Raw genomic sequence first — 27,394 nt, 5'->3', positions numbered from 1 at the left:
CAGTTTAGTCTTCATCCTCTCCAGCGTAGCCAGCTTGGTTTTGTAGCCACTTCCGCTTGGTAATTGTGGCAACTTCCGAGGCGACAGCAGGAACCAGTTGGTGACAACTTTCTGCTTTCACTTGGGAGTAGGGACATGGATAGAATAAGTAAGTTGTGGCTTTTTTTTAAAATAGATAGCCAACTTGCATATTTGTGTGTATACTAAAGCGCTTGTGCTAACACCGCTCACCGGTGTAGGTTGTGTGACTATGTGGCTAATAGGGTAGCTGTCAATCAGTGCTACTCTCAGTAGCCTCATGGGATGTATAGTAAATAATTACCCAATTCCCTAATATCTGTATCAGATGTTCAGTCTTACTTGAACACAGGTTTGGGTCAGCATTATAGCGTGCATTGGGCGCATCTCCCTGGCTGCACCCTGCATTATCCTGGTTGTGTTTGTTTGGTCCATTCATACTCTTTGTGTTGTCTCGCTCCTCTCTGCAGATGTGGCCCCCGCGGGCCCCATGGACCTGCCGCTGTCCCTGCTGGAGATGGGATGCTCTGGCAGGTTTGAGCTCATCACACACCCCTTACCTGACCAGCCTTTACCTCCACAGAGCACGGTTAGTGTACAGCAGGATGGCTGTGTACATGTACTCAAATACTGCACACTTGAGTACAATTTGATGCACCTAACTTTGTATACTAGGGGGAAATATTGCACTTTTTACTGCATTCAACTGACAGCTGTAGTTCATAGCCCGAAACATATAATTAGCCCATAAGATATGATGCAGATGGCATGCAAAGTAGCTAAAGTAGCTATACCTCGATCAACAACATCAAGACATCTCTATTATGGATCCGCTAATATAACTTACTGCTGAGCTTTCATGCCTCTAGTCTGTGTGTGTGTCAGAACTGTACTTAGTGCTTTACTTGAGTAAAACCAGATGTTAACTTGAGTAAAACCAGATGTTAACTTAAAATTATTATTTAAGTATGATTATTATGATCATTATTAATAGGATTATTATTATTCCTAAGTAACCAAATCTCTCTGTACCTTTGTGGTTATAAATAAATCTGTCTGCGTGCTAAAATATTACTAATAAGATATGTTTGAATGGATAGACTTCAGTAGATAGTTGACAGTAATCATGGGGAAAATTACGTGAATTCATGTGTGATAGGAATCAAACCTGGGATTTAACAGTTACATGGTACGCGTCTGCTGACTCATTAAGTTGCTGAATATCTAATCTTATCTTTCCACCCACAGCTCCCCCATGGGCTTCCTCCCACCAGCCTGAGCCTGGAGAGAGAGGTAGAGAAACAGTTTTTACGGGACCCTGCCTGGCTTCCCATACATGACACAGACTTTGCCTTCCAGAAGTTTCTCAAGTACGTATTCCTGTAAACAATGTCATTATTGCTTGTTAACGATTTGACTGTTTAAATAATTGATAACATTTTGAGAATACACACCAATGTACTTTAAAGTCGGTGTAGGTTGCTTATACTTCCTATTGTAGACTATGTAATGTCATTTTGTGAACCAGTTGCACATATGTAATTGGCCCCCGGTATTCTAAGAATCATTTGGCAATTCATTAAGAATTCCCTGCTTTTCCAGAAACAACAAAATGTTAGAGGTGAATGAATCAAAGTTGCAAGTATGTATGAAATATAAATTAGATATGATCATTAATAAATACATTTTCATCTTCACAACTTTAACTCTACATTTTTAATGTGAGCTCATAGAATCAATTTGTATACGAAAGTAAAGGAACAATATGAAAGTTATTAGCTGCTACAAGACAAATATAACAGATGATTTAAAAACAAGATGCAATATATGGTGTTAAAACAACATATAACACAGTTATAACCAATCCTGAGTAGATAAAGTAAAGATTTTTGATTACAAGAATTATTTTGAATCAAATATTGCTGATTGATTCGAGTCTTTCAATTTGTTTCATAGGATTTTCTTTTAAACAACCATATGTATCTGAAGAAGATGTAACTGTTGTGTTGTCTTCTTCACCAGGGTGACTAAGAGAGAAGTGAATGTCGACTCTCTAATCAACTCCACTCCGTCTGCACTTCACTCTGGCCTCTCTGTGGTCAGAGATCCGACCACAGGGATGCTGCTGGACTTCACAGAGGTAGCTCACAAACACACTGGCCGACTCTTCCCTCTGTACTGCACTGTTAAACTGTTGATAAAGCATATAGAGCTCAACATGCTACCTTTCTGAGAATGAAGTAATGGTTTTAGTCATTCTTTTAGTGAATACTTACTCCAGCCTCTCAGATGTGATTACTTGCTACTTATTTTTGTTTTCCATTTTAGTAAACATTTTTGTGTTGTGGACTGTCTGTTAGTTGACGGAAGTAATTTTAATATGTAAACTTGCACATTGGTAAATTGTGGTGGGCATGTTTTACTATTTTCTGATATTTTGTAGACAAAACGACTAATTTAATGATAATGAAATAACGAGAAACAAAAAACCCTAATGCACCCCTAATGCCATCCTGTTTTAAATACTATATTATTAACAAATCCATACATCACAGTTAAAGAGAAAGCTCCCATTGTGTTACTTCAAACAACTTAAAGGTTAATTCAGCTACTTTTTGCTACTCCATTCTGTCTCTAATGTTTTGTCTAGGTGTTAATGGAAAACACTGGCCTGTCAGCAAAGAACTCTCTTTCATTACAACGCCAGCCGGGTCCTCCTTCAGAGAGCCTTCGAGGAAGCAACACCAACTACCCCTTCCGCCCCGGTGAGATAGATTCATTCAAAGCATTTTGTCTTCAGTAATTGCAAGCGAGGTGTTTTCACTTTGTTTTTCAATATATTTGTTGCGATGATGATCTTTACAGGAGGAATGGAGGAGCTTACTCTGGACCAAATCATCAAAAAGAAATCTGATCTGGAGGAGGACATAGACTTTGAGAATGGTGATTATTTTATTTTTTTACTTGCATTGTGTTAAAATGATTGTGAGACTTTTTGTTGTTATTTCAGCTTTTTATGGTTAAATTTGTTATTTTTCTCTTGTAGATTTACTCAGAGTCCCACCTGGACTTAAAGTTGGGATGGACTTCAGTGACAAAGGTAAAATATCATACTTTCATATGCAAAATAAAAATTCTAAAGGCTTAAAATATAATTATAATACTTTTCTCTTTTTGAATGTGTTTCCTGAAGATGCCAAGATAGCAAAGGCAGAGGTCAACCTCATGTCCCTCCTGTCCACATTGGATGACATCACTGACTTGCAACCTGAGGCAGAGGAGAAGGAGGAGGGCAAAGAAAATGAGGAAGCCCCCAAACTACCCAGAACAAACAGCCTTGAAGACCTGGGAGTCAAGGTGCTGCAGTTTGTTTTGTTTTCTTCTTTCTGACACACAATCAACACTAAAATAGTCAGCTTTGAATAGTTGCATTCCTGTTTTAGATATTTGATATATATATCACTATGGTGTCACTGTAAAAATAACAAAAATGAAATTGTATTATATGTTATTTTACATAAATAGTTTTAAAAAGAGATGTGGCGACATGGAGGCTTGCTGGTAGTTGATTTAGGGTTTTTCTGTGTTGAGACTGCAAAGGTAACATTAGAACATACATGCACCAACGAAAAAGAAAGAAATGAAACACACACTATAAAAACAAACATACAGAATAAAAACTAAAAACTGTGTGGAATAATCAAAATTTAGAGATGCCTCGTTTTACATATTTGTATTTTTTTACCTTAAATTATGAGATTTATCAGAATATGTAAAGTTTAAGTTATGGTTGGATGTTTGCACGATGAGATAAAGTTGTTATGCAGAAACATAGCAGTTTTTTGCAAACTGAAAATCAATCACAATGTGATGCAGCATTTTCAACCTAAATCCCAGCTATGCCTCTGGCTAAACATTAACTGCACTGAGACCTGATTCTCCTCTTCTGTCTTCAGGATGTTGTGTCCTCCTCCACTCCCTCAGAGAAAGGAAAAGATGAGAAATCAAAGCTTAAAGAGAACCCAGAGGAAAATAAGAAGTGGGCCATCCCTGTCAACATAAATGCACCCTGCGATGATTTCTATAAACGCATCCCCAACCCAGCTTTCAAGGTTGGTATTCTAGAAATCGTCATGTTAAAAAAATATAATGCAATGTATGTTTTTATTTGTTTGTATGTCATTTTCGAAATATCACTTATCTTTCCCTGTTTGTTTGTTGTCTCTTTGTTTCTCTGTATACGTGATAAATCATCACATGAAAATCTGCTGAGCATCCTGTGACAAATTATCTGTTTCTCCGCCCCATCTCTGTTCCAGTGGCCGTTCGAGTTGGATGTCTTCCAGAAGCAGGCTGTGCTGAGGCTGGAGGCTCATGACTCTGTGTTTGTAGCCGCGCACACATCGGCTGGCAAAACAGTGGTGGCCGAATACGCCATCGCCCTCTCACAGAAACACATGACAAGGTGTGTATTTGTTGGCACAAATCAATTTCCCCCCTGCCCACGCTGTGCGTGTGGCTGCACAGCCATGCAACAAGTGACTTCTATTGTGGAGCAAATGAGAGTTGTGCTCTTCTGAGCAAGACATCTTACCTTAAGCAGCAGCATGCTTTTTTTCAAGCTCTAATAAAGGCATGTGAAATGTCAGCTCCTTAATATAAAGAGTATGCTGCATATCCGTCATTCTAATGGGCTTCTGCTTCCTCTGCATGTTTCTACATATAGATATGAAAAGTGAGGAATGTAGTATATACAATGTAGGATTCCCAAGTATCTTAACAGTACCAACATTTCTTTCCTCTTTTTATAGAACCATCTACACCTCTCCCATCAAAGCCCTGTCCAATCAGAAGTTCAGAGACTTTAAAACCACCTTTGGAGATGTTGGACTCCTGACTGGCGACGTCCAGCTCAGTCCCGAGTCTTCGTGTCTCATCATGACCACTGAGATCCTCAGGTACTCGGGCTGTTTTGTTATAGATATTAATTTCATGTTTTTAATCAAATCGAAATAGCTTTTTTAGGTTTATTTCTGTCTTTCAGGTCCATGCTTTACAATGGCTCAGAGGTCATCAGGGACTTGGAGTGGGTGATCTTTGATGAGGTTCACTACATCAACGATGCCGAGGTCAGGAACAACCCCGACCGCTGTCCTTATCTTTCATTTATCTGATGTCACTGTTGAAGGCAAGAGTAACGGTTTTCCTCTCATCTTTTACCGCCCCTTTGTTTTCCCTCAGAGAGGGGTCGTGTGGGAGGAGGTTTTGATCATGCTTCCTGATCATGTCAGCATCATTCTCCTCAGCGCCACGGTGCCAAATGCTGTGGAGTTTAGCGAGTGGATCGGGTAGGTGCACTTGATATTATAGAGCATTTGTCAAAATAAGAGCAACTTTTCTCATATTCATTTTTTTTTGTATCCTTTGAACACTCTCCTTACTCCCCCATCACTTTTGTAAATCCTAGGCGGATTAAGAAGAAGCACATCTACGTGATCAGCACAATGAAGAGACCTGTGCCTTTGGAGCATTATCTGTACACTGGAAACAGCACCAAGACTCAGAAAGAGATGTTCCTGCTGCTGGATCCTACAGGAAACTTCCTCACTAAAGGGTACAAGAACAAAGCTGTGCGGTGCCCCAGTAGATGGGTGTTATTTTTGCCTAGTAAGCTATTTCTCATAAAGGAAGTTGTGTTTTTTTGTTCAGGTACTACGCAGCTGTCGATGCCAAGAAGGAGCGCACCAGCAAACACGCCCAATCATTTGGCACCAAAAGTACTTCTCACAACACCACAGCTAGTCAGGTAATCCCCTTTCTTTCTCTTCCGTCACCTCACTGCTTTTCGATTTTTTTCCGATAACAACAGCCTCATGCTTCATGCTCTCGTCCCTCTCTGCAATTTTTTCCCCTCCAGGACCGATCGGTGTGGCTCACTCTCCTGCACTTCCTGTCCCAGCGGCAGCAGACGCCGGTGGTGGCGTTCACCTTCTCGCGGACGCGGTGTGACGACAACGCCCGCTCGCTGGACTCCATGGACATGACCACCTCCATAGAGAAAGCCGAGATCCACTCTTTCTTCCAGAAGAGTCTGAGTCGCCTCCGAGGAGGAGACCGACAGCTGCCTCAGGTTAAGAACGGTCTGCTTAGCCCTCAGGTTTTCTCACAGGATGATGAATAACTTTTTAATAGTAATGTTTAATGGTCATTTGGCTGAGACAGCTCCCAAGGGAAGGATATTTAGCAGTGCATCACCTTTCACTTGCCTATTTAAAGTCTGGTATCAATATCGTGCCTTAAAGCTGCATTAACAATAAAGTCAACCACAGTATGTGATACTTACTCTTACAAATGCCATGTTTAGATCTTGGTCATGAGGGACCTGTTGAAGAGGGGAATAGCAGTCCATCATAGCGGGATCCTTCCGATACTGAAGGAGGTCATCGAGATGCTCTTCTCACGAGGTCTCGTTAAGGTGAGTCACATAACAACAACAGCAAAAAGGAGAGAACATGTCAGATAACAGCACTGCAAAATACAATTCAAAATAGCAGACCTGTTTATCTGTTACTTCAAGCATAATCTTCCAAAAAACTTTGGCCCGCAGTTGGTTAAAAGAATCCTCCTTCATCTTCCCTTCATCTCCCAGGTGCTGTTTGCCACCGAGACGTTTGCAATGGGAGTGAACATGCCCGCCAGGACTGTGGTGTTTGACAGCATCAGGAAACACGACGGGACCGGCTTTAGAAACCTGCTGCCAGGTTTGGATCTCTCCGTCTCTGCCTGTGTTGCCTCTCTTTCATCTGAGCATAATTTTATTATGCTCTTTCATCTCCGAGGATGAATCGGATTTGAGGGAAAACAACAGTACAGCTGACGTCTCTTTTATGTTCTGAACTTGCGCATTCAGGTGAGTATATTCAGATGGCGGGCCGAGCAGGCAGGAGAGGTCTGGACGCCACAGGCACCGTCATCATTCTGTGTAAAGCCGGAGTTCACGAGATGGCAGATCTGCATGTCATGATGCTGGTGAGGCACTCCATGTTTTTTAACATTCACCTGCCAAATGAGTTTATATAATATATAATTTGGAGTTGTAATAAATCTCTTTCTGCAGGTCAATATTTATGTATAATCTCTTAAAGCAGAGCCTCCTGTTTATTTTGGCCGTGTTTCAACGAAAATGTTGCATTATTGAGTTGAGTGGGCTAGTTTGGCTCACTTTCTCTTGGAGAGAAATGTTTGGATTTCAATGTGCTCTTCAAAAGAAATAATTCACCTTCATCTCTAATAGGAGCTTTTATCCTCTTGAATTTAAATGTACAATGTGAAAGTCATTTTATCTGATTGCTATAGACCTTTTCATTGCCATTCTGTTGCTAAGTGCAATAGATTTGGTCTAAGTTTACTGCCTGTCAGCTACTGCATTGACAAACAACAGGAAATACAAAGGGGCACATTTAGAATGTTAATGTTGTCAAGTTTGAAAAGGTCTAAAATACAACTGGTGCTCATTCCTTTCTCATCATCGTCAAGAAACTTTTAGATTGGCAAACTTTATATTGATTAAAATGTAAAGGGAATTGAATAGCTTTTTATTATACCTAGCATGGCAGACTAAATTAAAAAGGGATAAATCTTGTCCACATTCAATATTCCCAAGTAAAGACCAAAACCAACAATGAATTGATCCTTGAAATGGATCCAGAGGAAAAGTTTCGGAGAAGTTTAAGTCGTGTACTGTTTTTTTTTTTTTATTTCTTGACATCATCCTCTTTGTCCTGCTCAGGGTAAACCAACCACCCTCCAGTCCCAGTTCAGACTGACCTACACGATGATCCTCAACCTGCTGCGGGTCGAAGCGCTGCGCGTGACCGACATGATGAGGAGGAGCTTTTCTGAGAGCCACAGGGACACTCAGGTAATGTGCACCAGCAGAACACAGCAGGTTTGATTATAGATGTAAAGTCCTCTTTGGAAAAAGTAGTGACAATGTGACAACTTCTTCACTTTCTTCTCCTCCTCCTTCCCGCTGTAGGCCCATGAGAAGAGGATCAGCCAGCTGAAGCAGATGGTTTCTTCTCTGCCTCCTCTGGAAACAGAAGGCCAGCTGTCGGACATGTTGCCTTACTACCACACGGTGACGGAGCTACGAACCACCACAGAGGCTCTCCAGGTACACACACACACACACATATATATACACACAACAAAAATCATAAGCATACAGTTTCAGTCTGCCGCTTGCTACATTTCCTCCCTGCTGTCTCTGGCTTTAGAGAGCTATTCTGGAGTCTGTCAACGGGCTAAAGCTCTGTCTGTGGGTCGAGTTGTGGTGGTGAACAACAAGCAGCATCTCAACGCCCTGGGAGTTATCCTACAGGTTTGTGTGTGTGTGTTTGTGTTTGTGTGTGTGTGTGTGTGTGTGTGTGTGTGTGTGTGTGTGTGTGTGTGTGTGTGTGTGTGTGTGTGTGTGTGTGTGTGTGTGTGTGTGTGTGTGTGTGTGTGTGTGTGTGTGTGTGTGTGTGTGTGTGTGTGTGTGTTGATGAGTAGCAGCAGATTAAGACAGTAACACTCATCACAATGTACACATACAGCTTGTAACTGCCTTCTTAAATCCTGATAAGTGAAATTATCAAGTAGTGAAGCTAAATCCAAGCCTTGAATAACATAGATTTATTTTATAGGGATATTTAAAGTTAACACACTGTCATACTGTCAATCAGCTTGTGTGAATTAAACAGAAGTACTGGTGTTCTAAATATAGAGTTTCTCGCTATAAGTAGTTTATTTATTTATTTACTCTTTATTTAGCCAGCTAAAACCCATTGAGGGATTTAGGGAGACCTTGCCAGGATGGCTGCATAAAAAGTTGAGTTGTTGAGTCAAAAATATTGAAAGATATTAATCCGACTGTTTAATTATTTTGATGGCAATCCTTTGTGTGTTTTCTTTAGTTTTTTGGCATATTCTAAGTGGTCGTTGCTGTAGTTTTTGGCCTGCTTTTCCAAGAGATCAATAAGCAATCTGACAACTAGAACTGTAGATCCTTTGGAAGTTACACTCATGGAGTTTTACTTTCTGTAGTTTGTGTCTCTGATGTTTATTTCATAGAAACTTTAAATTAAAGTACAGCAAATAGGCAAGGAACATGTGGGTAAAAGGGATACGTGTTCAGGACAGAAAATTAAGCCGAGATTTTTTCAAGGAACTAGGCACAGGTAAATAAATCACATTCTATGTCTCTAAACATATGAAAACATGAAAATGCATGTAAAACTATGTAAATCAGTTCAGTAGAGGACACCTAGTATGCTCCGTGCTCAGGAGTCAGGCATACGCGACATTGAAGCTAAATGGATCCCCCGTCTGTCGCAGGGCTGACACACACAAACAAAGACATTCACACCTTCAGGGAGTTTAAAGTTTCCATATCACCTAACCTGCATGTCCTCAGACTGTGAGGCATGTTCCTGATTCTTACATCCGTCCCTTGATATCTACTGTTTTCTCTCCACGCCAGGTGTCCAGTGATGCTGTGAATCGCACCTTCACAGCTCTCGTCATCTGCGAGAAGGGCAACGAGGAAGAAGACGGAAAAGGAAACAACAACAATGCTTTGCCTCACCTCTTCAACACGGCTCTCTTCATACCTGAAGGTTGGTTAGCAGACATGAAGTACATTTACATTTTAGCCATTTTATTTCACAGATCAGTTTGCAGTGAGTGCAAAAGAAGTAAAAGCATGTGCGATGGTTCCCTTGTACCTTTTGTTTTGGTCAGGCCCTTGCAGCCACACGGTGCAAAAGTTGAAGCTCCGGGAAATCTCAGCCATCACAGTGAAAACACTCAAAGTCATTCCAGACAGGATCATTGACAACTACAGCAAGAGGCAGCAGCCACGATTCAGGTATGTGAGGGAGCTTGGTTGGTGTCTTCATTTAGGAATAACATGCAATGCAATTTGGTTTGAAACAATGAATTTAAACATTAATTTTAGCTTGTTTACAAAGAAACTCCCCAGGACACCTTTATGTCTTCAAACAAACATAAGCTAGCACATAAGCAAAATAAAAGCCCTTATCCAAAGAAAAAGATATGAATTATCTTTCAGTCTGGAGATAATTTTAGAAAACACATTTCTAAGCCGTTTTAATCGGTAAAATTTCGTATTTTTTTGTTCTATATAGGATGTTAATTTTTGTTATTGTTAATTGAATGGTTGACGAAGGCTTTCTTTAAATGATCTATAAATTATGGTTTTAATGCAAAGGATTAGGATTTTTTTATTTACTTTCTACCTTGTAGGAATGTATATTTGTCTGTTTTTGGTATCCATCCTATTTATTTTCCATTATGTATTTCACAAAACTTTCTATCAGACCACCAAGCGCTGTCAGTTAAAAAAGAGGTAGTCTTTCTTACGCTCCTTTTTTTGCATTGTCTCCATCATCCTCTCGTCCCTCAGGCTCGACCCTCCCGGCCAAGCCATCTCCACGGCGACCCAGGAGCTCCTGCGATTGGCCGAGGCCAACCCCAACGGCATAGCATCCCTCGACCCCGTAAACGACCTCCAGTTGAAGAGCGTCGACGTGGTGGAGGACTCGATGAGGCTCCGTGTGCTGAAGGACAGCCTCAGAGAGTTCAACTGCATTCACTCGCCCACGTTCGCAGAGCAGGTGTGTGTCGATTTGTTTATCCTCTCAGAAAGCACTATTATATTTTTGAGGATTCACTTTGCATATAAATGATGTGGCATTTCGTTTCATTGTTGGTTTAATAAAGACATACATTTTTCTTGTGCAGCGATTGCATATTTATGCAGCTAATTAACATCACACCCTTACATAACACGTTAGACAATCGACCCCCTTTTGATGGCTCCTCTCATTTCTCACAGCATCAGTTTCCCTTTATCCTTTCATCATTTCTCCTCTCATTTCACAATAGAGACATCCAACTACGCCACAAGAATTCTGCTTTCGCGTTTGTGTACCCTGTCTTCCATGGCAGCCTCGTTGAGGAGATAAGATGCGAGAATCGGAGCCGGCTGTTTCTATAATTACCCATATAGGCTCATAGCTGCAGCTCATCACTGTCTCACCAGAGCAGCGTGCCGTTTGAGCCTCCTCACGCTCACACACGAAAGCTCTCACATTACTTTGCAAGATAACAAGCTCTTATTTGCAGTATCACTGTCTCCTATCACACTTTCTTGTGTCTTTATGAAGCATTGTGAGTATTTTAAAGTGATGGTTAATGCAGTGCGTTCTACAATGCAAGCTGTAAGTTTACAGTAATTGGCCTCATTGGGTTTATGTAACATTCACCCAGAGACAGCTCTGTTCCTTCAATGAGATTACAATAGGCAATGTCTTCCTCTCTTGTATTTTTTATTGCACTGAAATCAGGTCAAGTGCTGCAGCACTGCTGTTGTATACTCAAGTGAGGTAACCACGCCGTGTGTGTGTCTGTGTGTGTGTGTGTGTGTCTGTGTGTGTGTGTGTCTCAGTTTGCTCGGGTCGAGGACAGGATGAAAGTGCAGGAGGAGCTGGACCAGCTGCTGTTCCTGGTGTCGGACCAGTCTCTGTCTCTGCTTCCTGAATACCACCAGAGGATCAAGGTTTGGATTAGACGTTTGACTCGCTGTCCTGACCTGTTTCTGTCTGGTTTTTTTTATATATTTCAAAATAAGGTCACTTTCTAGTCCCATATAGTGGGGTTTTATTTTGTAAATTGAAAATCTAACTCAAGTCACATGTCTGAAGTAGTAATTCATTATCTCAGTTATATTTTAAAGCATTCACATCTACCTTTAGGCTTTAAGCTTACCCTAAATACATATTACAACAAAGTCCTACATCAATTTCTCAACCCTAGTATTGGGTCTCGAGATGAGGTTGCAGTGTTTACCTCCATCCATCCATCCATCTCCTTCCGCTTATCCGGGGCCGGGTCGCGGGGGCAGCAAGCTAAGGAGGGTCCTCCAGACGTCCTTCTCCCCAGCAACACTTTCCAGCTCCTCCTGGGGAACCCCGAGGCGTTCCCAGGCCAGACGAGATATATAATCTCTCCAGCGTGTTCTGGGTCTACCCCGGGGCCTCTTACCAGTTGGACGTGCCTGGAAAACCTCTAAAGGGAGGCGTCCAGGAGGCATCCTGATCAGATGCCCGAGCCACCTCAGCTGGCCCCTTTCGACGCGAAGGAGCAGCGGCTCTACTCCGAGCTCCCTCCGGATGTCTGAGCTCCTCACCCTATCTCTAAGGCTGAGCCCAGCCACCCTACGAAGGAAGCTCATTTCGGCCGCTTGTATTCGCGATCTCATTCTTTCGGTCACTACCCAAAGCTCATGACCATAGGTGAGGGTTGGAACGTAGATGGACTGGTAAATCGAGAGCTTTGCCTTTCGGCTCAGCTCCTTCTTCACCAAAACGGTCCGGGACAACGCCTGCATTACTGCTGACGCTGCACCGAACCGCCTGTCCATCTCCCACTCCATTTTACCCTCACTCGTGAATAAGATCCCGAGATACTTGAACTCCCTCGCTTGGGGCAGTGACTCACTCCCAACCCAGAGGGTGCAATCCACCGTTTTCCGGAAGAGAACCATGGCCTCAGACTTGGAGGTACTGACTCTCATCCCGACCGCTTCACACTCGGCTGTGAACCGCCCCAGTGCGTGCTGAAGGTCACGTTCTGAAGAAGCCAACAGAACCACATCATCTGCAAAAAGCAGGGATGAGATTCTGAGGTCCCCAAACCGGAAACTCTCCTCCCCCGGCTGCGCCTTGAAATCCTGTCCTTGAAAATCACAAACAGGATTGGTGACAAGGGGGGCAGCCCTGGCGGAGGCCAACACGCACTGGGAACAAGCTCGACTTTGTGCCGAGTATCCGGACACAGCTCTCACTTTGGTCATACAAGGACCGAATGGCTCGTAGTAACGAACCAGGTACCCCATATTCCCGCAGTACCCCCACAGGACTCCCCGAGGGACACGGTCGAAGGCCTTCTCCAAGTCCACAAAACACATGTAGACTGGATGAGCAAACTCCCATGCACCCTCCAACAGACCTGCAAGGGTAAAGAGTTGGTCCGCTGTTCCACGTCCAGGACGGAATCCGCATTGCTCCTCCTGGATCTGAGGTTCGACAATCGGACGGAGCCTCCTTTCCAGCACCCTGGAGTAAACTTTCCCGGGGAGGCTGAGCAGTGTGATGCCCCTATAATTGGAGCACACTCTCCGGTCCCCCTTTTTGAAAATGGGAACCACCACCCCGGTCTGCCACTCCACAGGCACTGTACCCGACTTCCACGCGACAGTGAAGAGACGTGTCAACCAAGACAGCCCAACAATGTCCAGAGCCTTTAGCATCTCCGGTCGAATCTCATCCAATCCTGGCGCTTTGCCGCTGAAGAGCTTTTTAACTACCTGATTTATCTAAAAGTTATTTTTAGGCCATAAAAGTCACCATCACAATTGGGTTATGTCTTTCAATGTTTTGTTTGTCTGTGGCTCAAGGCTTAAGATGCAGAACATTAAGTGCTTAGTATTATATTAGTAATTTTTGATTGATGAATTACTTAAAATACCAATTGTTTTTTTCAAATGATTGTTGATTAATTTTCTGGCTATTATTAGCCTATCATCTAAATTCAGTCTAAATTCATGCAAGCGGCTATGCTAGCATACTGATGTTTAGCCGTATAATGCTAGCCACGTTCACCATTATAGTATGTAATGTAACTGTTGAGGTGTCCATTATTAAAGGATTATCTTATATTATCTTTAAAGCTATTGTGACAGAAATGTTTGTTTTTATGTTAATTATTGAGCAAATATATGTGGGAGATAGGATTTGATTCAGTCTGGCCTAAAAACTTGTACTTTTTTTAAGTTAGATTTTTTTTGCCATTTCAAAAATGTTTGAGTGCAGCCCAATTCAGCACAATTAATCCTGAACTAGTTTTATTTCACCGCTGGTCTCCCTCAGGTGCTGCAGTCCCTCCAGTATGTCGACAGCAGCGGGGCGGTGCAGCTGAAGGGCCGTGTGGCCTGTCAGATCAGCAGCCACGAGCTGCTGCTGACCGAGCTGCTGTTCGAGAACGTCCTGAGCCCGCTGGCCCCCGAGGAGAGCGCCGCCCTGCTGTCCTGTTTGATATTCACCCAGAAAACGCAGGTGGAGCCGCATATTACCAGCACTCTGCAGGAGGTAAGGAGGAAGTGGCTCATTGTTGGTTTGCACTCGTGACAAACGAGGATATTAAAGTGACAGTCGTGACGAGTGTGTGTACTGACATACTGTACAGACTTGCCTTCTCAGTGGGTGACTCATTCACAAACTCCCTGCAGAAAGGACAGTAAGGGCACTTCACCTGACTCATCCCGGTCACTCTCTCACTTATTAATTCACTCACCCGTCTCCTGTCAAATACGCCTCTGCTGGTTCAGTGTGTGCTGTAAACGACCCCCGATACATGAAAGTGCTTTATGAGGGCCTGAATTAGTGATGGCCGGAGCTCTGTCGTCCTGCTATATGAGAGCAGACGCAGCACAGTACAGTTTGTAAAACAGATTTCTTGAACTTCCAACCAAGAGGTGAGAGAGTGATGCATTTAAGGGCGGCTTACTAAAAATCTCATTCAGGCCTAACTCTGTATTTCCCATCTCTCTCTCTCTCTCTTTGTATTTCTCTTTCAGGGCATCGATCGGGTGCTTTCAGTGGCCAAGCGTATCGGAGAGCTGCAGAAGGAATGTGGGATACCACAGACAGCTGAGGAGTTTGTCGGCCAGTTCAAGTTTGGCCTGACAGAGGTGGTGTACTGCTGGGCCAGAGGCATGGTGAGGTTTTACTGTTTGTTGTTGTACCTGGCACGTGTTACAAACTGTAGGCAGGAGTTTGAAAGACGTAGGCTTTTAACAGGCTGGGAGGATCTTATAAGTGAGGCTATTAAGCATTCAAGACATCTCGGCAATCGATTTTGAGCTCTCCTCTTTTTAATAGGAGTCTTGTGAGTCCCTCATATAAACCCTAAAGGTCACCTAACTCTGCCTCTTCCTGCAAGCTGGCAAAAAGCTACAGATGACCTTTGACCTGAGAAAAGCCATATTTTCATTTTGAGGTCTGATAACAATTGGGTGCAGAATCCAGCTAACAAGGAACATTCTTTGAAACAAGTGTTAATGCAAAGGCTTGTGATCATCATCAAAGAGTTGATATACTTGAGTTGCTGGTTTATTAGTATCCTGTGTGATATCAAATATTGAGTTTAAGCTATTGTTGTTTGTCTAAATATGTTTTTATTATAAGCATAAATGGTTTTATTGTTTAAAATACTTTGCAGCAGATTTTATTCATTGTAAAATCACATTCAGGCAGATTTTTTAATTCCCTCTGGATCTATTTTACTAAACTTTACATCCTCAACTCTTTTCCTGCTTGTGTTGCATCATGAACCATCTCACCATGCCATGTCTTCTCTGCTACCCGTCCTCCTCCTCCTGTCTCCCTCCGGCCGTCCCCTCATCACAGCCGTTCGCAGAGATCGCCCAGCTGACTGACGTCCAGGAGGGCACGGTGGTCCGCTGCATCCAGCGCCTGGACGAGGTGCTGAAGGAGGTGCGACAGGCCGCCCGCATCGTGGGAGACTCCGTCCTTGGGAGCAAGATGGAGAAGGCGTCCCTGGCCATCCGCAGGGACATCGTCTTCACCGCCTCCCTCTACACCCACTGAGAGATGGAGGGTGAATTAACTGCCTCCGCCAAGTGCTTCTTTGTGTGAGAGGTGTGAGAAAGATGGAGATCCATGTGGGCGAGGTAGAGAGACAGTGTATGTGTTAAACAAGTGCTGTATGTGCCTACAAAACATGTCAATGTTTACATTAAAAATCCTGACCATGTAGAAAGGGAATGTTTTTAAGCAACCAGACCAAAGTATAAAATGTGGGACTGACCGTGAAAACATCTGGATTGTAATTTATTGTACAGTAATAAAAATCTGTATTCCAAAAAGACATGATGTTTGAAAATGTTTGGCTGCCTACATCATTACCAGCCTATTATCCCAGCTTTTTTTTTTTTTTTTTTTTTTTTTTTTTTTTTTTTTTTTTGGGGCATCTTGTAAACACCTCCTCGAGGAAAACATCTGCCATCTGAGGATAATGTGCGCGAGAAGAAACACTGAGGTGGTGAAATGTCACGCGAGGAAAGGAATGGGCTGCTCTTTGTTGAGCACTAATGGGATGCTCCAGCACAGTGCGTGTGCGGTTCCGCCAGTCCGGGCTGTCACTTTAAGACAACGATAGCTTTGTGTCTGATTAATTCAATGTACGGCGACGCGTTATCGGAGAAACCTATTTAGACGACCAGCCAGGCGCACAGAGAAAGAGGAGAGGAGGGACACGGAGCACTGTGCGCCGGAAGAGAGAAGTTACTATTATAATAAAACCCGTGGGTGTTTTATTTTAAGATGAAGACATCTTGAGGATGGGTTGTTCGGACTAAAAGTCTGCATCATCGCGCACGAAAAGGAGGAGATTTTTTTTTTTCTCAGCATCAGCTTGGAGTAAAAATACATCACAGGAGGGAGGACAGAAGATCGGAAGGCATGTCGTCGGAAAAACACGGTGAGCTGTTTTAATTGTGTAAAATATGATGTATTTTGTAGCCTAATTGGCAGCCTAATTGAGCCATTTCTTAATACCATAGATTCGGTGCTTTTTTTTAAATTCACATCGCATTGTTTGATTCGAGAACATATCGGGCTGATGTGAGCCCCCCCCCCAGCTCCCCCGTTGTCAATATATCTATCCGCTGTTTATGTGCACAGCGCTGTTTCTATAGGATGCTGCACCGCTGTGTGGGTGCAGCCTGGGGACGAAAAGGCACCACAGGGCCTCTTTTTTTTACTCTATGGTGTTCAATAGAGTTTAAAGTGACATTTTCAGACTTTATGTGATTGTATATTTAGGTTATTTTGTTTATTTATTGTTTCAAACTAAATTACTTTTCATGATGTTTACATAGCAGGCGACCTTACATATTTATTATAGGTCTTCTTGATATTTTTCTATTCCCCTGTGTCTCATTGTCATCACTAGAGAAAGGCCTACGTCGGCTACATCTCGCATCACTATGGGCATCCGTGTGGGTGTCCTCTGCGCGTGCACACCTCCGCTTGCGCGTGTTTAACAGCCTTAATTAATAATAATCCTAAACGTGTGGTGGTGCACTAAAAGAGGCAATTTTTGTCTCGTCATTCCAGTTTTCTCGTCCCTTGTTGTAGGACGTTAAAGCGCCAACTGATGATGGAGCTCAAACAGCAGCTTTACAGTAAAGAATACAAGAATAAAGGTCACAATGAGACGCATAAAGTTGCCATTGGTACTGTAAAGGGCAGACTGTACAGGAGACTGCAGTTTGGGACGAACACCTGCCTGTTGTCACCTGCCTCGTTAATCAAGCATGTATCCATTATTGATGCTATTAAAAGTAATTTATGAGGATGCAGAACACTGTTTTCCAATTCAAATACTGTAGGGATATGATAACTTGCAGATGTCTAAGGACTGATTTTGGTCCATTTAAAATTCAGTTAAGCTCAGTATTATATATTTTAAATAATGTTCTCTCAGTTGTCATGGTTCCCCCTGCTGCTTCCATCTAACCTACGGGTTAATTTACACCTGCAATAACAGATCAAAACCTTAAGTGTTTATTCTTACTGTCCTAAATGGGAAAATACAGGCGGGAGTATTATCATTTTGTCACAAGAAAAGGGAATTTCAAATTTCAAATTTTTGGGGGAAATATTAAATATACCCCAAAAAATGATACCAGTAACTTACAATCAACAAAATGTCTCTAATGGATGGACTTTTTATACAAATTTGTTCTGTATGAATACAATTGTCTCGATCAGGTCTAAGCCTACGTAATAATATTGATAGGGCTTCATTACTTTTAGGTCCCAGTATACTCAGTATTGCGCAAGCTGACTCAACAACCATTCATGTTATTAGAAACATTGTGTGCTGTTCCTGCTGCTTCGAGTCATAATGTCTCCTGTGAGAAAAGTCTGTTCATAGTTATTATCTCCCCCGGGAAATAGTGAGTTAAGTTGTGTGTGTGTGCATATGTGAGCTTGTGGGTGTGTATCTCTGTGTCTGTCCGAAGCTAATCTTGCACACCGCTGCGCCAAACTGCATAACATTTTTGGGTGCTCATGGCTGCGTGCTCAAGGAACCTCCTGTGGTTTCAGTGACTGACACTTTCTCAAAACACCTTCTTTTGCCTGTTTGATACTGCCATTGATTGACTGCTGACTCCTCACTCACTACTCTTAAGTAGCCCCCATCCGGTTGGGACCACAAGGTAGACAAAGGGGGCATAGCTAACCGAACTACCAGTACAATTGTAAATAACAATGCCGTTATCAATCATAAACTTATAAATGAATCATTCTACTTTGAAAAATTACACTTGATATTTGATTGTGAATACTAATGGCCTCCATCCATCTATCCATTTCAATTCTGGCAGCTAAGTGGTAGCCCACACATACAGTTTGCCTCTTTTGTGAATTTGGTCCTTTTTTTCTACTGGAAATACCTGCCGCATCACCTGCTGGTTGCTTATGACAAGTATTGTTTAAAGCCAATTTTTCAGACATTTTACTCTCTCATGTCATATATTGTTAAACAGAAAATCCACCACTTCCTAGTTTCTTTCTTCTGTTTCATCCTATCTTGACAAACTGGATTCAGAAGCCTTTAAATGGAGAAACACCAACGTGTGTTTCGTTTCTCGTGTTCGCCAAGCTGCTCGTCATGTCGTGCCCTTTTAAAGGTGTCCCTTCCCTCGTGCTCGCTCCTTTCCCCCCCTTGTCTGTTTCTGGTCCACTTCCTGCTTGTGACAGAGTCGGGGACTGTTATGTAAAGCCGGTCCCCCAAGCACAAGTCGTCATCCCTCATCACTCAGCTGCTCTGCTCTCCGACTGCCTCCTGCTCTCCTTCCTTCGTACCACCGAATCCTCACTTCTCCACCCTCACATCCGTCTGTCTCCATCTTCTCCTCCTCCCTCCCTCCTCATGTCCCCATCAAACTGGATTACCGTACCCTCGGCCACTTCCCTGCTGCGAAAACACGACGCCCCATCAGTCATTTTCAATGTTAAACAAACACAAAGGGAGCAGACGTGTGAGCATGGGATGTTCAAAAGCAGAAGGATGCTTCTGATGGATTGACTAACCATCAAATTAAGTTTTCCCCCCTCAGAAATGCCACATCTCTAACTGCTAATAAACATTGTTTTTGAAGGGAGACGGGGAAAAGAAAGGCCTTTTCTTCTCTGGAGGTGAAAATGTCAATCACTGTCATCATTAGCACACAGACTACACAGGATTTCTGTCTTGGTGGATTCTCTTTGAAGTCTTGCTGAGGTGCTGTGGTCTGTGTAATTGTTTCTCCCCCTCCTCAACAGTGAGATAAGACATATTACATTCAACATGCGAACAGACGTCTAACGGTGCTTGAGTTAGATAACATGCGCTCACTACACCTGTTTCTCTTATTGTTCTTCCTCTGCTTTTTCTATTTGTAATTCCTCTCCTACCTTCTTTCCTCCTCCTTCTTCTTCTTCTTCTTCTTCTTCTTCTTCTTCTTCTTCTTCTTCTTCTTCTTCTTCTTCTTCTTCATCTCACAGGTCTCGATGACTCTGGCCGTCAGACCATGCAGCCTCCTCCGTACCTCTCTGGCCCGCAAGACCCAAACGTACCCCAGCACCCCAACATGCAGCCAGCACCAGGCAACCAGCCTAACTACCCTCCTCCGCCTCCTCCTCCGGGCTCAGACGGATACCTCCAAGAAACCCAGTTCCACTGCGGCCCGCTGGGTCCACAGGGGGCCCCGCAGGGCTACACGGTCCAGACCCAGGGCCCCGGAGGCACCATGCCTCACGCCCCTGTAGGATACCTCCACGCGGGCTACCCGCTTCAGCTGCAGCCCTGCACCGCTTATGTACCTGTCTACCCCATGGCATCGGTGAGTCAGAGACGCTTAAAGTGCTTTTCAACAGCAGAATTACACCAGTCTGTGTCATTATACTTAGCATTTCATTCCTCCTCATATCAATGATAATAATTATGTTTTCCATCCTCAACACTTCCTCTTACATGTTCATAGTTTCCTAATAATTTACTAGGAAGTTTTTTTGTAATTTGGGACTAATTATTGGTAAATTCCAGATATTGTTTGGTCATCTCAGTTGGTTGAGCTCAGGTTGTAGTAAGTGTTAATTGCTTTAGGAATTTCCTTGATGGAAAATCATCAGTGTTACCTATTAGATTAAACAGTGTTTTGTCTTTTTTTACCCCTATGATTAGTACAAAATGACATAATGCTTTCCAGGAAACTACATTGGAAATTATTAGAAAAAAAGAGAAACAATACAAACCCCTGGTTACATGAAACACTGTTTTGTCTCTTCTAAACTATACATTTGCTAGAGTTAACATGTTGCTGTTCTTGATATGGTATTTGACATATTTGGGTTAAATGTTAATTTTCATTATTTCATGTGGTTTTTATTGACTTATTTTGTGAGGATTATTATTACATACAGACAAGTGAAAAAGCATAAAGCAGGGGTCTCAAACTCAATTTGGCTTGGGGCCACTGCTGGTATTGTCGTCTCATAGGAGGGCCACTTCAACGTTCAAGCACTACAAGAAAGCGCAATGCGTTTTTTTGAAAATTTACTTTTTTATTTCCATGTTTTTAATAACTTATTGAAACATTGCACTGAACCAACACATACAATCCCTGAATACATTTGTGCTTTATTCTATACATTTGTGCTTTATTCTATTTCTTGCCACTGAGACCTGGCAGCGCTTCTGCTCACACAGCTGAGCAACATTTGCCCTGATCAAGGTTACAGTAGAAACTCTGAGTACAGCTTCAACATGGGCATCACTAAGTACTTGCATTTATTAAAGTTCATAGTCAAGAAAAGTTTTTCACACAGATACGTGCTTCCAAAAAGGCACATTACCCGACTGAACATTTTTGACAGCTCAGGGAAGGATGGAAGTAATTCTCTCATGAATTGTCCAGTCATGTCTGCTTTTCCCTGTGCCTCTCTGAATTTAGCTTTTAGATCACTGTTGCACTGCAAGTCAATAAGTTCCATTTGCAACATACTTGGGACACTCTCCACATCAGCTGAGAAGGGGTCAGCAAACAGCTGGAAAGTGTCACAGCGTGCCTTGAAGTCAGCAAAACGCTGATCAAACTCCTGCAGAAGGTTTTCACTAGCACAGGCATATTCACCACCACTGAAGGCTGTGCCCTCCTCCACGAGAGACCTGCATGTTGTGAAATGGCTGAGATATTTTACAGAAAGCTGAGTTTTCCACAATTTCAGTTTAGCGGAGAAGGCTTTCACATTTTCATAAGCTGCAGTGATAAGCTGACCAGGGCCCTGGAGCTTCAGGTTAAGGATGTTCAGCTCCTGTGTTAAGTCCACTAGGAATGCAAGGTCCATAACCCACCCTGGATCATCGGGTTCAGGAACATCCATTCTGTCATCTTCCATGAATTTCTTCACTTCTGCTCTTAAGTCAAAAAATCTCTTCAGGACACTACTAAATGATGTACTTTTACTAAAGTAAAGTACATCACCATATGTTGTAAAAAGGCCCTGAACTGGCGGTGCTGTAAACTCCTGGACCTGATGTAACTGATACATCTCAGGACAACAGACATGACATGCTGCACAGTGCCTGTTGGTGTACGATGCAGTGCAGAACGACTGCTGGATCTGCATTTTCCTCTAACTTTCTTTGAACCAGCGCTACCAGTCGGTCATAGACGGGGCTCCATCCGTGGTAATGCCCACCAGTCTGTTCGCACAGCTCCTGAAATATATCCTTGGCTGTGCGGGTGCATTGGACACAAACTCAGCAGCTCTTCTGCTTTATCGGGGACTGTTATTGCCGACGGACAGGTGTCGGTATGTGACTGCAGACCACATTAGGCTACATTATTTTCTTACTTTTCTTTTATCTCGCCGCGTACGCATCACTTTGATTTATTTTGTCAGAGAGAGACATATATACGTATAATGTCCCGCTGGGCAGCAACTTAAAAAACTTTCTTTTGGAGGTGTTGTGAACGCAGCGCGCTGGGACGAATGTCCGCGTTTGCCTCATAGAAACGCGGCAGCCAGCCAGGCACGGAAGAGAACTCTCCATGGCAACGCTGCTGTAACTCTCCATGGCAACGCTGCTGTCACTGTCACTCATTGAGAATGTTTCTCTGCTTGCATCAAGCCCGGTCGATGTCCCGCCCCCGAGAGCCATATACCCCACCGTGATTGGTAGGTTCGTTCAGCTCCGCACACAACACTGTAAAGTGCCATTCATATAAAACTCGCGGGCCGCACTAACATTAAACTTTCATATTAAGGTGGGGGCCACAAAATATCGTCTAGCCGGCCGCAATTGGCCCGCGGGCCGCGAGTTTGAGACCCCTGCTGTAGATGATAATAAATCAATTCCATCACACCAGCTCATGGTGGACATACCACACAACAGTTTTTGTAGTCAGGGGTCTCCTACAAAGTAGGCTATACTACAGCAAAACTGCTATTTTACATTAACCTACAAGGTTTTACATTGACTTGTGCAACGCAAACTGGCATAGACTTTAAAGAGGACGTCAGCCAGTGCAATGATGCGAAAGAGGCACGCAGACAAGATGTTCAACTGAGATCAAGGTTAAGAAATTATATGGTGTACTTAATGGGTGTCTAAAATTGTATAACAAGGTTACGATCCCCCTGTAATTCAAACCTTGCATTGGTGGGATCAGGATTAAAGTGGCAACCACAAGCCGCAAAATACTCAATTCGAGTCCTTTGTTGCATGGCAATCTATATCTCTTCTCACATTTCCTATCACTCTCTGCTGCTGGCTTTCTATTAACGGAATCAAATTCCCAAAACAACAATGAAAAATTTGATTGAGTTCATAGAAGCATGCAACCTGAGACGAGTTGATGTGAGTAGGCACTGCTTTGGTTCAAATACAGGTTGTGAACCACTGCTCAAGATCTTTAATAGATGCCTTTGTACCTTTACTTTCTTCACTATTGGACACTATTTCTTTAAATATAGCTGCACATGTTTACACAGTAGATAAAACCGTTCACACCTCCCCCTAAGCTAAACTGAGAGTGGTGAAACTTAGGCCCCAGAATGTGATTGTGAATCATCAAACCACCGAAAGTCAAACCACCGAAAGTCTCACCACACCAAATAAAAATAAATAAAATCCCTAGCAGTATACTTTATATTGCATACCTTCTTGTGGACAGGACTACATGAGGGTGGGTAAAAATGCTATCAAGAGCAAAATCAACACTGTACCATCTTGCAGGCTAGTTCCTACAAGTTAATAAGAGGTTTATATACACTTCCGGCTATGCTGCTGATAAAGCTCCAGCATGAACGACTCTTTCATGCATGCAACAGGGACTATGCTCATGCAGCTGTCCTCCTCTTGACTGTGTCACCTTGTTCCTGTGTCTTTTGGAGTGGAAAGTGCTTTGTAAGCTGCTTTACTGTTTTAGAAAAGCACTCGTACTTACTCACTGTCTTTTCCGCTCTCTCTCTCTCTGTTCAGGGACAACCCTACATGCCGGCCGGTGGAGGCCACCCAGGGATCCCCCCGGGCCAGATTCATCCCATGCAAATGCCACCCAGCATCACCTTGATGGACCGTCGACCGCCACACGACTACCTGCCCATCGCCGTGCTCACCACCGTCTGCTGCTTCTGGCCAACAGGCATCATTGCGATCATCAAAGCAGTGCAGGTAAATGCCACTTCATCATATCTTTTGATCATTGAGTTTTATTTCCATAATGTCGCCTTTACCAGCGACACTTATGTAAATGCTCCTTGAGGCTCTTACCCTTCATTTTATTTTGAAGTGTGAAATGTACTTGCCTTTTAGGATGACACTGTGGTTAAAAAAAATGTTTTATAGTATGTAGAACAGTCAGATAAATCACACGTATTTTGCCCCATTAAGATTTTTTTTTTTTTTTTTTTGGAATAACCTCAAAAATGGGAGACGTGTTTTTTAGCCATGCTAGCAACATGGCTCCAGGGATGGCGATGCCATTCATCACTTTGGTCCTTACTCAAATATTTCATCTACATTTTAGATGGGGGGGGGGTCACCTACTGACTTTGGTGACCCCCTGACTTTTCCTCTAGCGCCACAAGTAGGTTGACATTTCTATTTTTGAGTGAAATGTTTCAACAACTTTGGTTTACACAATCATGTCCCCCTTCAGGATGAATTTCCAATAACTTTGGAGATTCCTTGAATTTTCATATAGCGGCTTTGAAATTTAATTTCGTCCCAATACTTAATAATTTCCAAATATACACAAGACTAAAAACCCTCCCATGAGCCTCAGCTGTACTTTGTGTTTCGTGGTAACAAGCAAACGTGAGCATGCTAACATGCTAAGCTTAGATGGAGAACATCGTAAACATTATACCTGCTAGACACTTTGAGCGTGTGAGCATGATAGTTAGACTATGACAGAGGAACTACCCTTTAAATGTTTGTTTTTTTGTGCACTTAATGAAGTTAATACATGTGATTTTTCAACAAAATCACCGTGTGTCAAAATTAGCTTGTAATGTCTGCTTGGATTTGAAAGTTAAATTCAGCCAAATTCTCCGGCCACGCCCAGCAGATTCTGACGCCCTGATGTTTTCGATACTTTTGAATAATGCAGAATCAGGAAACAGCAGAAGGAAACTGCCAACCCCAAAAATTAACATAACACATTTAAAGACAATAGATCTTGGGTCAGTGCACCACCGCCAGTGCACCTCCACCTAATGTTGAGTGTGATGTGAGAAATGCCAAGGCTGTGGCTCTGGTACCTCCATGAGGCCTGTTGTTTGCCTCTGTAATGGCAGACCGCCCTGACCAAACATGTACACAGCAGACCACATTACGTAACGGCACCATTGTCAGTGCAACGGGATAGAATGGATTTTTTCCTCTGGGCCTGCTCAGCTGGCTCTGAGTTAAGTTGAGCTGACAAGGCATGGGCCTACTGGTCTGAGCTGTATATGTTGTTATGGTGGAGTGGCCTCTTTCTGCACATTCAGGCGATGCTGCAGTGAAATCGATCCGTTCGCGGTGTTTCAGACTCTCTCCTGCTCCCACTCATGCATCTTCTTGTTACATAACAGTTTTTCTAATTTCTCCTCTCTCCATCTCACCCATCCCCTTCCCTCCCTGCATCATGTAGGTGCGCACGGCCATAGCCAGAGGGGACATGGTGACTGCGGAGATAGCCTCCCGCGAGGCGCGCAACTTCTCCTTCATCAGCCTGGCTGTTGGCATCGCCTCTATTGTGCTGTGCACCATCCTCACCGTGGTGGTCATCATCGCCTCGCAGCACCACGACGACGACTGGGAGCCGTAACTGCAGATGGGAAAATCATGGCATATATTAGCCAGCTAACTACTCTCGCGCGTTTGGAGGAAGTAGGAGCACTGAGAAACTGCTACTGCATTGCTGTCCCTACTGTGTACAGCACACACACACACACACACACACACACACACAGCTCTGACCTAACCCCGCTGCCATCAAACACACAACACAACGACCAAAAACAAACCAATCACAGCTGATGATCAAATGCCAAATACAACCAGCTGTCAAATGACGCCCAGTATTCCTGTTAGCACAGCGACATTTAATATTTACACTCAGATTTGAGCTGCGCGAGGCAAGCTAAGCTCCTTGTATTAAAAATGTATTTGACGCTGATTAATTCATAGGTCACCGTGTTAAATATTCCAACAACTAAATCTACTAAATGGGCCCACAAAGTTGTTTTTTTTAGGATTTTTAAATGCACATTTTAGTCTTACAAGTAAAATAAAACTACGGTAAACATGTTTTTTTCTTTAAAAAAAATAACATTGCCATGTTGAGGGAGAGTTGATTTACAGAGTAGTAGTATTATTGATAGAGACTGTCAAACTGATTGAAAGTGTGAGAGGCGGTGATCAATACTCATTTAACACACCAAATGGAGACTGAGTATTTATTTGAGATGGGTTGTTCGTACACTTTGCATAGACATTTAGCTGGATGAGATGATACATAATTTATGAATTATATGTTCGTTGATTAATTTAAGATCTGTTATTTATGAATTAATTCAATATCTACCCACGCATTGACTTGGTCTGCTATAATTTACAGTATATCGTTTGTTGCAGCTATCAGGCACTTTTGAAATTGGCTTTGAAATCTGATGATGATGCACTTTGTAGTAACCACACGAGAAGATGCAGCTGCTTACATTCGTAGTTCTTATAGTGCATGATGAATATAAATTTAAGCTAATGGGGCGTCTAGTGCAATAATAGCTTGTCTCCCAGCTGTTGGTGGGAATATTTCCTAAAATATCTACAAGTGTGTGGTACGGTTATTTTTTTTCTCAAACAAGTTACTGTTAAAACAAGAAAAGGAGACAATTTAGATAATAATTATATAGTGTTTGAATCTTAGGTTTGCAAAATTTGTTTTCGTAAGTATTTTAGAAGCGTATTGGCCTATTTTGTGTTGCACATCTCTTAGCTGTTTAATCTTTCAGACACTGTGTGTGAACCTTTAGTACAACGTTAGATTTATGAGGCAGCATAGCCCTGCATGTCATCCTCAGTTTGTTTCCATTTGTCTTAAATATCGAGGTTAGATGTGTGGCTGTGAGCTCCTATGACGTTGTTTCACTGTTGTAACACAATGAGTCAGGGTTCATTTCATATGAGTATGGTCTCCTTAATGTAGCAGCAGGTGTGCTGTTGTTTATAAGAGCCAACAGAGCTGTAAGCCAACGTTACTGTATTAACTATTACATGAGGTTTATGGGAGGAACCGAAAATGAATGTGTCCAATATGAGAGAGAGAAAATGTTAATGCCTATTCTGTATTGTAGCACTTTCCGCTCTATGAAATCTTTCCCCTGGTCTATTTCCTCTGTCGTTTTGTCTTTCTCCTATCCAGATGAGTTATTGGACCTATTAATATTGCCCTTCTGCTCCCAACCCCCCCTCTCTCCTCTGTTGGTACCTATGATGATGCTATTTTTAAAGAATTATACAGAGATATAAAAAAATGATGTTTGTTAATAATGAACACAAAGAGAGACAGTATAACTACAGTTAATTCTGTTGTTTATATATTATTATTATTGTTATTATTATTGGCAACTGCATTGCATTTGATTATCACTCATGTATAATATTAAGTACATCTGGGCACGTA

The 27,394-nt window shown here is 42.7% G+C and overlaps 2 protein-coding genes across 2 annotated transcripts; both read left to right on the top strand.

Annotated features, from left to right (window-relative positions):
* Nucleotides 1-39: 39 nt before the first annotated feature.
* On the top strand, nt 40-15,988 carry skic2 (SKI2 subunit of superkiller complex). Its single transcript, XM_054605490.1, is given in 30 exon segments — nt 40-148; nt 489-607; nt 1,267-1,388; nt 2,041-2,158; nt 2,669-2,783; nt 2,884-2,961; nt 3,065-3,118; nt 3,212-3,375; nt 3,975-4,130; nt 4,338-4,483; nt 4,830-4,976; nt 5,063-5,147; nt 5,260-5,366; nt 5,486-5,632; nt 5,728-5,824; nt 5,936-6,148; nt 6,383-6,493; nt 6,668-6,779; nt 6,929-7,047; nt 7,808-7,939; nt 8,057-8,194; nt 8,298-8,322; nt 8,325-8,401; nt 9,542-9,677; nt 9,802-9,928; nt 10,487-10,697; nt 11,531-11,641; nt 14,013-14,231; nt 14,720-14,860; nt 15,552-15,988. Coding segments are annotated over 30 exon segments (3,741 nt in total). The 5' UTR covers nt 40-135; the 3' UTR covers nt 15,753-15,988.
* Nucleotides 15,989-16,625: 637 nt separating this feature from the next.
* Nucleotides 16,626-25,552, top strand: prrt1 (proline-rich transmembrane protein 1). Its single transcript, XM_054606625.1, has 4 exons — nt 16,626-16,644; nt 19,722-20,059; nt 23,704-23,895; nt 25,361-25,552. The coding sequence occupies exons 1-4, from the start codon at nt 16,626-16,628 to the stop codon at nt 25,535-25,537; spliced, it is 726 nt and encodes a 241-aa protein (XP_054462600.1). The 3' UTR covers nt 25,538-25,552.
* Nucleotides 25,553-27,394: the final 1,842 nt, after the last annotated feature.

The sequence above is a fragment of the Anoplopoma fimbria genome, chromosome 10 (assembly GCF_027596085.1).
Source record: "Anoplopoma fimbria isolate UVic2021 breed Golden Eagle Sablefish chromosome 10, Afim_UVic_2022, whole genome shotgun sequence".
NCBI classification, from domain to species: Eukaryota; Metazoa; Chordata; class Actinopteri; order Perciformes; family Anoplopomatidae; genus Anoplopoma; species Anoplopoma fimbria.
This window is presented reverse-complemented; position numbering and strand designations above follow the sequence as displayed.